Raw genomic sequence first — 12,574 nt, forward strand, 5'->3', positions numbered from 1 at the left:
TTTGTCCGTAAGAATGGTTGTGTTAAAGAATGTACATAATCTGTTATTGGGAGAAATGTCATATAATTTTTTTTATATTTTTAAGACGTTTTTGTTTATGTTTAGCGAACTTGTCTGGTGTGCTAATGTTGTTGCTAATGCTATGTTGTGTACTTTTTTTGTAGTTTTACTACAGTCTTAAGAGGACAATGGTTTGAGGCAATTCTTTCAATAAATCAGAACTAAAAGGAAGAAGTCTGATTATTAAAGTGTCGTTCACTAGCTGTCTAGCTTGGGGAAAAAGTAAATGCTTCGAAGTCAGGACGGCATCCAGCTAGTAGACGTCCAATCCGTTTGAAGTGGGAGGGTTGACAGCAAATGAACGAATGTTGTATGCTGTCAGTGGCAACCAGTGAGTTTAATTTTGGGGGCATTTTAGGTCATTTCCTGGTGATTTTCAGTCAACTTCCTGATGATTTTGGGGCATCTCTAGATCACTTCCTATTCATTTTGGGGCCTTTCTGGGTCAATTCCTATTGATTTTTGGTTACTGAAGAGGAAGTGACCTGTAATTGCCCACAAGACATGATCTGGTTTCATTCCTATTGATGGTGCTAGGCGTCCAATCCAATCAAAATGAATTGGATGTCTAGCGCCGTAATGGCAGCCAGTTAACTAACATAGACACTATTCTAATGAAGGATTTTGCTCGCTAGCGACCTGTTGGTTGCTTTTTTTTCGCCCTTACCCCGAGTGACACCTTTGTAAAATGATATATCGATTCTTGGCGGGAGCATATTGATAACGATATGTCATCTTTTCGATATATTGTCACCAGAGATAGACCGATATTTTGGCCGATATTTAGAAATTTGACGTGTGTCGGTAACAGCCTTTAAAAAAAATTTAAAAAGTTTTTAATCCGACCGGCTGATATGAAAAAGTCCATCTAAAACTAGGGATTGGGACTAGGGATCGCGCCATTTTTCAGAGGATCGGAATGGCGCACCGCACGCAACACGTCACTTTAGCTCATTATTATTCATGACATTAGCAACTGTTGCTAGGCAGGTCAAGCTAGCATTTGTCCCTAATGCTAAATGCATGTAAATAGTGTACGAAAGAGATGTTTACAGAGCGAAACCTACCTAAAATGATGTCGCTGGTTCCAAATTCACTGGTAAAGATGTGGAAGAACATATAAATGTTCAATTTGGGAGATGGCTTGAATGTCAAGGGCTGAAAAAAACAGGAAAAAGAGCCGACCTGATCCAGAGGTAGCTTTTTTAACGACACATTTTTGTTGTGTGCATTGCCTTACGCCACTGACAATAACATTCTCCTGTTTCAACAAGCTATCCTTTATCACCATATGCCCGGCCTTTCTTATATATTATATCCTGTGGTTGTCTTACCTCTCTGACTGTTCTTGGGGGTAATTCATATTGCTATTTTTGTGTAGCGATTGCAAATGCTACTCAGTGACAGCCAACGAACACTTTTAATTTTTTCATTAATAACAAATTTTTATTCTATAATTTATTTACATTTATTGAAGTTGTTTTTTGTTTTACAACAGAAATGGTAACAACAGTGGCAGTCAGATACCATTTTAATTTTTTTCAGGTTACTCATTGTCTGACAAGCAGCACGGCAAAATGCCAAGCTAAAAAATAAGTAAAAATATCAAAATGGTTTACCTCTTTGTCGTCTGTAGGACCATGGCCCCTGACAAAATGTTTACTGCATATGAAGGTGAATGGCTTCATCTTGCTGGCTTTAAACTGGTCTTTTGGACGTCCGTACAAGTTGATCCATTGTTCACATGTTTTCCTCTTTGTTGGCTATGAAGAAAACATCCTTCATAAGTCGAAATGTCTAGAGTCGTTTCTACAATTTCCATTGCAGCAGTGTTTACTCTGCATGTTCTTTTTTGAAATTTTAAGATTACCGTCAGAAAACAAGCTGTACTAACATGGGTTGTATGCGAGAGCGCTTCTATGTTGACCCACTTCCGGTTTACGATGGTGATGTCACGCAGCCTTGCGGTCTATAAATAGCATTCCTGCGGTACGCTATTGTCACACACCTATTAGAGATGTTATGAAAATTGCAAGTTGATTTTCATTTTGTAACACCAACAACTCATATTATTCCGGAAAGACTGAACAAACAACGTTAATCTGGTATTTTTGATCCTTTCAGCTTTATTACCCGACCAGGTGGGCGGCGGCGTCGCGGTGGCGGAGGAGGAGCTCGAAGCGCTTCTCTACAAGCCTCAGGAAGGCGAGTGGGGAGCGCATACACGAGACGAAGAGTGCCAGAGAATTGTCCGTGGCATTGATCAGCTGCTTACACTTGGTAAATCTTTTTTTTTTTTTTTTTTTTCATGGGCGATCCCAACTATTAATTCTGCTCATTTTTCTACATTTCCACAGATGTGGCAAAGCCGTTTGCTTCGCCTGTAAATCTGGAACAGTACCCTCTGTACTGCACTGTGGTGGCCTACCCCACCGACATCAGCACCATTCACAAACGCTTGGAGAATCATTTTTACAGGTAGGGCGGAGCATACAGTCGCTCACTGTAAAACAGTAGTGTTCAGTTTGCACACTTTCCCATTTCAGACGGATCTCCGCGCTCATGTGGGAGGTGCGCTACATTGAACATAACGCCCGCACGTTCAATGAACCCCAGAGCCCCATTGTCGCTGCGGCCAAAGTGGTGACGGACGTCCTCCTCCACTACATCGGGTAATACGTGGCCTCCTTGCTTTTTTTTCAGCTGGAACAAACTCAACAGTAAATAAAGCTGGCTGCTAAGCTATAGCCACACTAATAACACTTTTGATTTATGGATGGTTTCTGCCATCTAGTGGAAGAATATTTAATTGTTTTGCTTGTCACCATTGCATTGCATTGTTCAGATTTAAAGTAAGTGCCTGTGACAGCATAAAAAAAATCTTAAAGACCATTATTGTGTGATTCTATTCTCCGTATTAAAACGTGTGCCATGATCCCAGTATTTGACATAATACAAAACACGATGTTTACTCACTTCCTCATAAGTCCAATGATCCCACAGTTGTCGGACTTTTTTTGGCCACTCTCCGCGGTACGGGAACTTTATGAACACGCCTCTCTCTGGTGCAGCAACAAAATTCTGCAGCACATTTGACTGGCGTGATGCGAAAAATAAACGAATTAATCAGCAAAATCAGCTGAATCCGCAGTCCATCCGCATGCTATAAAGCAATGCTGTATTGTGAGATGTTGACCCGGGTGACGTCACATTCACATTCGTCCTGAATCCAGGAAGTTGCTCATTTTCACGGTGCGGGATTAAAAAAATTGAATATATAAATCGATCGCTTCCACACACATCTAAGCCGTCCATTTCATTCACGAGGATAAAATACCGCATGAAATATGAAGTAAACATTCTTTTTGCTGTCATGGGCCCTTTATAAATTCTAGTTAAGTTAGTCTAAATTAGTAAATCCTGATAGGATTTGGAGTTTTTGCCGTGTTAATAATAAGTGTATGATAACTGCTGTTTTGGAGCACATTAGGCACCTGTGCTACTTGGTGTTTTATCCATCAGTGACTACTGAGCTAAAATTGAAAGGTAGCTTTTTATGTTTTTATTTTACACCCTCATCATTCTACAGCGCTGTGTTTTTACAGATTAAATAAAGCCTGTATGAAAGACGCGTTAGCCACGCATCGACAGTGTTCATCAATAATAGAAACATAGCCCTCCGCAAGGCTAACGTTACGTTAGCAAGGTACAGTAACTTTAATCTTGTTTATTAGCGTGACGTTAACTTAATTTGACCTTGTCCCGAGTATCGCTCCTCCGTTCTATGAGTAAACGTGGTACCTTCGGTTCCGCTGTAGCATTGAAGACATTTGACATTTTCTGCTTTTTCTTGGTGTCTTTCTCATTGCTTTCGTCGGCGTTACTTCTATATTCATCTATGGTTAAAATCAAATATATACACTGCCTGTTTTCTTCCTGTATGCGCATGACGTCAGCGTGTTGTGCTGCATTAAAAGTAGTCTGGGCAAAACATCATGGCTGGCAAAATTAAACAATTCCTGGAGCCGAAGAAATTTCCTTGAATATTTCGAGAACTCCATTTTAAAAATTGATCAAGTAATCGTTTCAGCTCTGATAGTAACCAAGCACCTCCTTCTCAATTCCAGAGACCAAAGCTGCACAGACATCTTGAATCTTTATCATAAACTGAAATATGAGGTCAGCAGTGGAGAAGATGAGGTGAGATGGTTGGAATGGAGTTTAAAGAGTTTTTAGAGTGAAAATGTTCATTTATGCTGACCACCCCCTCAGGCAGTAGACGTTGATGTGGACTCTGACACTCCGGGGACATCATCAGGACATCGGGTAAAAGACCATTTTTGTGAATGCCGTCATCTCTATTATGAGAATTTTGAGCCGTGGCTGTCACAGTGAACTCTTTTCAATTCCAGGAACGCAATTCAAAGCTACGCGGGGTGGTTTTGGACCCGAGAGCCTGGCGAGGCCAATGTCGAGAGCTGCTCCGTAAAATGATCTCCTCGCACGATTCTCAGCCATTCAGGCAGCCCGTCGATCTCTTCGAGTACCCGGTAAAATAATCTGCGAGAACATCTGCGGCCTCCTGACGCATAAAGATAACATCGGCGGCACACGGAAGCGTGCTAATCTGCGCCCCTTGCTTTTGCTCAGGACTACCGAGACATCATCGACACCCCAATGGATCTGGGTACCGTTTCGGAGACGCTGCTCGCCGGAAATTACGAGAACCCGATGGAGTTTGCCAAAGATGTCCGCCTTATTTTCAGCAACTCTAAAGCGTACACGCCAAACAAGAAATCCCAGGTAATGCAGTTGAACACGATTCTACCACTTCGGGAAGACTACATTTTTCAATGTTCTTTGTTTTATGTTTAGATCTACACGATGACCCTCAGCTTGTCGGCCTTTTTTGAAAAGCGCATCATCTCCATCATATCCGACCACAAGTCGGCCATTCAGAATGAGCGACGGGCTCGTCAAAGGGAGAACTACAGGAACAGGTTGCACAACGGAGGCAGCTCCCCAACTGCGAGGTGCGCTCAAGTTTTAGCGCTTAAAAAAAAAAAAAAAAAAAAATAGACAGGGCTGCTGCTTTCGTTGATTTACAGTGTATCAGAAAAGTGAGTACACCCCTCACATTTCTGCAGATATTTAAGTATATCATTGGACAGCACTGACAAAATGACACTTTGACACAATGAAAAGTAGTCTGTGTGCAGCTTATATAGTAGTTAATTTATTTTCCTCTCAAAATAACGCAAAATGTAGCCATTAATATCTAAACCCCTGGCAACAAAAGTGAGTACACCCCTTAGAAACTACATCCCTAAATATCCAAATTGAGTGCTGCTTGTCATTTACCCTCCAAAATGTCATGTGACTCATTAGTGTTACTCGGTCCAGGTGTGCATAGGGAGCAGGCGTGTTCAAATTTGTAGTGCAGCTCTCTCATACTGGTCACTGAAAGTTCCAACATGGTACAACATGGCAAATAACTCTCTGAGGATCTTAAAAGATGTATTGTTGCACTACACCAGTGCTTCTCAATTATTTTCTGGTACGATTGTTGGCAATATTCCCCACGTTTTCGCTGAAAAACAATCAAGCGGCTTATCAATGAGATTGGGGTCTAATGTCTTTAAGTGGCGTCTTAATTGATCTGGCTTCCGGCTGTCCGCTATAATCATTTTTAGACACGGTAAACGGTGTTTTTTTCCTCTTCTCCCACTGTATTAAAAGTCAAAGCCAAAAGGCAAACGGCCCGAAAAAAGCGCATTCTCGGCAGCCGAGGGAGAACGGTAGGTGAGAGCGGTCGTCGTGATGATCCCAAGCCGAAAATGGCACTTCTCGGGTGGACACGTGAGGACTGGAGAAGACAGTGGGTCGCTGCGTGAGTCCGGTCGGAAAACGGCGCACAGCTCTTCTTCCTATCTCTTTTCTGTGTGCTCTTGCTTAGTTCAAAAATACTGCGCGCACTCTGAAAATGAGAGCGCCACTGCCACCCACTGAGTGGATGTGCAAGTACACTTTATTCTAGTACGGGGGAAAAAAAAAAAAAAAAACATGTTCCCAGAGCTCACATGCGCCACCCCTGGCATCGCTCTGCGCCTCCCCTGGGGGGGTCGCGCCCCACTTTTTAAGAAGTACTGCACTACATGAAAATGGCCAAGGCTACAAGAAGATTGCCAACACCTTGAAACTGAGCTGCAGCACGGTGGCTAAGATCATCCAGGGTTTTAAAAGAGCAGGGTCCACTCAGAACGGGCATCGGGTTGGTCCTCCAAAGAAACTGAGCGCACGTGCTGAGCGTCACATCCAAATGCTTTCTTTGAGAGCTCGTCGCTGGAGTGCTGTCAGCATTGCTGCAGAGATGGAGGAGGTGGGGGGTCAGCCTGTTAGTGCTCAGAGCATACGACGCACTCTACATCAAATTGGTGTGCATGGCTATCACCACAGGAGGAAGCCTCTTCTGAAGACGGTACACAAGAAAGCCCACAGTTTGCTGAAGACATGTTAACAAAGCACATGGATTTCTGGAACCACGTCCTATGGTCTGTAGGAGTGGGAACCTCCTGGTACCTTACAATAGGATTTACGATTCAAAACTCATGATAACGATCTGACGATATGGCGATACAAAGATTATCAATACATTGGTCAGGAAGTCATTCTAGAATATTCTAAAAACAACTAATAAACAGAAAAACAAGCTTCTGCTTCTTGACATATTGTACGTATGTTAATATTGACATCTTTCACTAAGGGGTGTACTCACTTATGTTGCCAGGGGTTTAGATATTAATGGCTATATTTTGAAGGGAAAATAAATGAACTCAATTATACATTGTGTCAAAGTGTCATTTTGTCAGTGTTACTCTAACAATTAGTTAGTTCGAATAAAGATTTTCTGCCAACAAATACCTTTGGTCTGCTTTATCTCCAGCTCCAAAAAGAAGCACAAGTCCGACAGGGAGTCTAAGTCCAGAAAATCTCAGACCTCAGTGAAGAATCACTCGACCACACGACATAAAGGTATCCATTTTTTCTCCCAGTTTTTGTAGCACGGTGAACGAGCGGTTAGCACATGTGTTGGGTGTTTACGTTGCTCTATTTGTTCAGCTCAGCATAGCCGAAGTGTAGCACAAGATGAGGACGAAGACGACGTCGGGGCTTCTTCTCCGAGTTCAGGGACAAGCTGCAAAAACAGAAACCAGCCTCGACATCGCACGAAGCGCAGCCAAGCAACTCCGACCAAGAAGTCAGGTTCGTTTGCCAGGGAAACTTAATGAGTGGCTATAAAGAATGCACCTGCCGTGCTTCAGCATTAGAGTAGAACCTCCTTTATCATTAAAAATAACAAAACGGATTCATTTAAGAGAGAATGACATAATTTACCAGACTAACAGAGGATTATTGAAAGAGAAGAGACCCAACAAAGAAGATGTTTCAAAAATCTAAGTACAAAGATCCATCTCCTTTCACTGAGGAGCAAAGTCAGCGCACGGGCTTTACATGAAAGTAACTTAAAATAGTATGAAAAAGTATCTGAAGCTTTTGGAATTTCTCACATTTCTGCATAAAATCACCATCAAATTTAATCTGATCTTTGTTAAAATCACACAGATGAAAAAACCGTGTCTGCTTTGACTAAAACCACCCAAAACATAAGTTTTCATATTTTAATGAGGATAATATGCAAACAATGACAGAAGGGAGAAAAATAAGTAAGTGAACCATCACATTTAATATTTGTTGGCCACCCCTTTGGCAGCAATAACTTCAATCAGACGCTTCCTGTAGCTGCAGATCAGTCTGGCACATCGCTCACGACTAATCTTTGTCCATTCTTCTCTAATAATAATTGCTGTAGTTGAGTCAGATTCCTCGGATGTCTGGCATGAATCGCTGCCTCTCGTAAAAAAAAAAAAAAAAGGCATTTCCTGTTCCCACTAGGGGTCGCTAGGCCTAATGGGTAATATTTCTATGCACTCGTGTTAAGGGTGGGATACCACACATACATGCCAGATAAGAAAAAGATTGAATTATGTGTCAAGGAGCTATTAGTCATTTACCGAATTTGTCATTTTGCCGAAAAAATGGCCGACTTTGGCACCAAGCCCAGGCCAGACCCATGAATGAAAACTCACCACTTTAAAAACTTAAGATCTCATATGTCTCCTGAACAGTCTCGCCAATTTTGAAGACGATCCAACTAACTCCCTCGGCGAAAGGGTCTCAAATGTGCACCCTGTAAATCGATAAAAATTTCACATTCGATCCAAAATAACCGATTTCCTGTTGGGTTTGGAATATGGGTGCCATAGTTTTTGGAGCAGTTTTGGACAAGGTATAGACTCCCCAAATTTCATCGCTCTATGCTGACAAACCCTTATGTTATAGGCCAATTTTAAAATTTTAAGGGGGCGGCACTGAGCCATGTTTTTAATGCAACGATGCAAAATTATCGAAATTTAAATTTTGCCGCACATATGTGCAAATTTGGGTGAGTTTTTGAGCGTGTTCAAGCCTCCAAATTGGCCATGTTCATTTGCTGAGAAAAAATATAAAATAATAATAATAATCCTTTGCAGAACAATAGGGCCTTCGCACAGGGCCGGCCCAGGCCATTTGGGGGCCCTAAGCAAAATAATGCAAAGGGGCCCATATTTTTGGCCCACCATTTCGTCACAGTGTACTATGAAACCCATACATGCAATCCAACCCATATGTCCATATTTTGTATATTAATCAGATTTTGTTGCACTGCATACTTCAAACTTCTCACCCCAAATGATTGTCAGTACTTACAGCAGATAGCGCCAAACCTTTTTCTAAAAGAGGAAAGAAAGAAGTTAAGGAAGGACTTTTTTTTTAAGCTTGTAATCAAGTATCAAAACTCACAAAAGTCAAATAAAGCAAACTGTGGTAAACAAAATAGAATATAAATTAAACAATTGCCAAATTGGGGGCCCCCTAGCGGTCAGGGGCCCTAGGCAGCTGCATAGTCTGAGTATAGGCTGGGCCGGCCCTGCTTTCGCACGCTTAGTGCTCGGGCCCTAATTGTTACAAGTCAGAAACAAAATTGCATTTTTTTTCCTGTTATTTAAGAAAGAAATGGATAGGATAATGGATTCTGAAATGAACGGACTCCTAAACGCTTGTCAACAATCTCAGAACTGTGTGTATCAGGAATCTGGCCGCAGCGGAGAGGAATATCCGAGCAGCTCCACGGTGAAGGCGGCGCGCCTCAGTCCGACGACGACGACGAATCGGGCTCCCGCAGCTCCTCGTCCGAGTCGTCCACCGAGTCCTCGCCGTCGTCCTCCTCCTCCTCTTCCTCCTCCTCCGACAGCGAAAGCGGTTCGGACGGCGAGGCGGAGAAGTACGTGGAGGGAGGAGATCACGACTACAGCAAAGCCCCCAGCCTGTCGCTGCGGATCTCTCTGAAGGATAAGATGATCATCACGGGGAAGAGAAAACACGAAGGAGGAGAGGACGCCAAAACCGTCAAAAAAGTAAGAGCGCCGCAGCCCGTGGAGGAGGACGAGGAAGAAGAAGAAGAGGAGGAGGATGAGGAAGAGGAGGAGGAGGAAGAAGAAGAGGAGGAGGAGGAGGTCAAATTAGAGAAGCCCATTCAACTGGGAAATATGAGACTTGAAACGCAGGAGGAGGATGAAGAAGAAGAAGAAGAGCTGGAAGAAGAAGAAGAAGAGGAAGAAGAATCGGACGAGCAGGAGGAAGACGAGGAAAGCGAGTCGACGACTGCCCGCTACGAACCTCGCCGGGTGAACACTCGCCGTCAGGGACGGAGGACGGTCGCGTACCCGGACGAGTCGGACGACGACCTCATCAACTTGGGAAGGTCGCGCTCGGGACGCGTACGCCGCATGACGGAGAAAGCTCGCGTCAGCCACCTCATGGGATGGGGCCACTGAACCCCGGGAAAAACCACAACTACACTGCAGGGATTGTACAGTTGTGTAAATAATAAATATCTGTATAAATGAGTTTTTTTTTTTTTTTTTTTAAACAACAACGGTGCTACCAATATGTTTAGTGTTTTTTTCCCCTTTTTCTCTGGACAATAGCTGCGGGTCTTCTTCCTCACCTCGGCCTTATTGCTCCGCTTTGTCACGCTCGTCCTGTGCTGCTCGTCTCGACACTGGCCACCAAAGAAAAACGGTGCTCTCCCACTTTCCTTTGGATGAACCGTTTGCCCGTGGATTCAATAACTGCCTCACCGACTGTACATACCATGTCTTCCCTTTATCGGCATTGACTCATCGACGGCCGGAGAAGTCTTATCCGTCTCTGGCCGTCAATGCCTAAAAAGGAACGGGACTTAATTTGCACATTTTTATCTTCATTTCACTTCTCCGTTTGCATTCAACCATCATGAGTTGGAAACCAAACAAGTTTTTCTTCCTTTGTAAGAGATGACCAATGTGAGCAGCAGCGCTAACAGATGTCTACAAAATTATTTTTTAGGAAGTAGAAGAAATTGTCTGGCCCATATGCATTTTAATAGTTGACAATGTAATAATGTGGAGGGGGAAGTCTTCTGTTTTTTTTTATACAGTGTTCTGATTGTTTTTAATAAAAGAAAAATTTCTTAAACTGGTCTTTTGTGAGTGTTTTGATATACAGTGATCCTCGCTACTTCGCGCTGAAGGGGAAAAGATATCATCGCACACACCATATAATTGTTTGCATTAGTCTAACACATATATAGTCTACCACATACATATGGTACAGGTTCTCGTAGGCACCGTCTGTTTGCATTACTCTAACACACGTAATATAATCAGTGTTGTTAATAACGGCGTTACAATATAACGGCGTTACTAACGGCGTTATTTTTTTCAGTAATGAGTAATCTAATTACTTTTCTCATCTTGGCAACGCCGTTACCGTTACTGAGGCGGGAAAGGCGTGCGTTACTATGCGTTACTAAGTTGGTTGAATAAAAAAAAAGTCTGAGAGAAACGGACTCACGGGGACGAGAGCTGAGCAGGAGTGGGGAAGACGCCGTTGCAACCGCGATGCTAGGTGGCTCCAATAATACCTGACTGCAGCCATAGCCGACAAACTACGCCCACATGACACGGTAGATATCATATTATAGAACTAGATGCAAATGACAGACACTGCTGCATTGCCAACATGTTTTAAGGACTACATGCGTTTGTAAACAGCCGCCATCTTAAAGCAGTAGACCTCTCAGGAAGGCCCTGATGTAGAGATCCTTCCTAGCGAACCTAAATAATTTTTTTTAAATCTAAAATGCTCCTAAATCGGCAAAATCTTAACTTAAATCTATCTTTAAATGATGAAACAGTTTTAAAACTTACACATGTTTAAAGTAGACAGAAGGGAACTAATGCAATAACGGGAGAAATTTTAACAACTTTAACGATTGATTCACAACTTTAAATGACTTCCACACATAGCAAAGGTTACTAGCTAGTTATCACAATACCCTTGTGTCTAGTTAAGCGGAGGGTAAAGAATTGGGTTAGGGCCAATTGTCCCCCAAACCCTTTAAGCTTCACATTGTGTGACCTGTGTTTTTTTTTTTTTTTTTTTTTTTTTTTTTTTTTGAGAAAAAAAAAATATATATATATCACTAGTTACTTTGCCAAGTAACTAATTACTCTTACATTCAGGTAACTGAGTTACTAACGCAATTACTTTTTGGGAGAAGTAATTTGTAACTGTAATTAATTACTTTTTTAAAGTAAAATTAACAACACTGAATATAATTAATCAGGAAATGGTATCATTTTCATATTTACGGTAGGACTACACTACTAATATAAAATAAATAGCACACCATAGTTTAAGGAGAAGAAATAGAAGAGATACACAATGCCGTCTTATCACAAGATTGACGCACCAACTCTTGCAATCAGCTCTCCCAGCAAACTCCAAGGACAAAGCGCTTTGTCCTAAAACAAGTACAACCAGCCTGGACAGCAAAGTTGATAGCGGGCGTCCCAATCCGCGCACGAACCTAAGCCGCCCAAAACCGGCCACAGAGGGGATGACGCAAAAGCAACGCCCAGAAACGCCTTCGACAAGCCCCGCCTCAGCAAAGACTCTAAAAAGACTGGACACTGAGATAACACAGATTTTTTGCTGCTCGAAAACATGTAACCTTGTTTTGGATCCAGAATTGTCCCTCCTTCGTCTGTTTTTGCCTGTTTTTTACCATTGTCGACCAATAAATTGTCAACCTGTTTTCGGTGAGTGTTCTTCAAGCTTTTAAAACATTGAGTCAGTACAAAGGGTTGAGCCTCCTGAAAAGTTGGTAGTGTTTTCTCAACGGCATCGTCCGCTGCACTGGTGGTGCCGGTCGTTCTGCTCGGTCGTCCAACGCCTGGCATCCTCCCGGTTGTTCTGCTCGGTCGTCCGCCTCCTGGTATCCTGGACATCCATTCGGTTGTCTTCTGCGCCGGTGGCCCGGCCGTTCGTTCTGTTGAATCGGGTTGCGGGTCTTATCAAATGCGCTACT

The 12,574-nt window shown here is 42.7% G+C and overlaps 1 protein-coding gene across 2 annotated transcripts in view; it reads left to right on the top strand.

The window, feature by feature from the left end:
- Positions 1-10,691, top strand: part of brwd3 (bromodomain and WD repeat domain containing 3) — a 40,753-nt gene extending 30,062 nt beyond the window's left edge. The window contains exons 30-40 of one of the 2 annotated variants that reach the window (XM_057821828.1): positions 2,185-2,340; positions 2,418-2,538; positions 2,607-2,732; positions 4,188-4,260; positions 4,333-4,386; positions 4,473-4,610; positions 4,711-4,863; positions 4,936-5,093; positions 7,004-7,092; positions 7,180-7,323; positions 9,235-10,691. In XM_057821828.1, the coding sequence (XP_057677811.1) occupies positions 2,185-2,340; positions 2,418-2,538; positions 2,607-2,732; positions 4,188-4,260; positions 4,333-4,386; positions 4,473-4,610; positions 4,711-4,863; positions 4,936-5,093; positions 7,004-7,092; positions 7,180-7,323; positions 9,235-9,995 (1,973 nt within the window). In that variant the 3' untranslated portion in view covers positions 9,996-10,691. The remainder of the gene's footprint in view (positions 1-2,184; positions 2,341-2,417; positions 2,539-2,606; positions 2,733-4,187; positions 4,261-4,332; positions 4,387-4,472; positions 4,611-4,710; positions 4,864-4,935; positions 5,094-7,003; positions 7,093-7,179; positions 7,324-9,234) is intronic. The other variant, XM_057821829.1, reaches the window with a different exon arrangement.
- The last annotated feature ends 1,883 nt before the right edge of the window (positions 10,692-12,574 follow it).

Source organism: Corythoichthys intestinalis, chromosome 18, assembly GCF_030265065.1.
Source record: "Corythoichthys intestinalis isolate RoL2023-P3 chromosome 18, ASM3026506v1, whole genome shotgun sequence".
NCBI classification, from domain to species: domain Eukaryota; kingdom Metazoa; phylum Chordata; class Actinopteri; order Syngnathiformes; family Syngnathidae; genus Corythoichthys; species Corythoichthys intestinalis.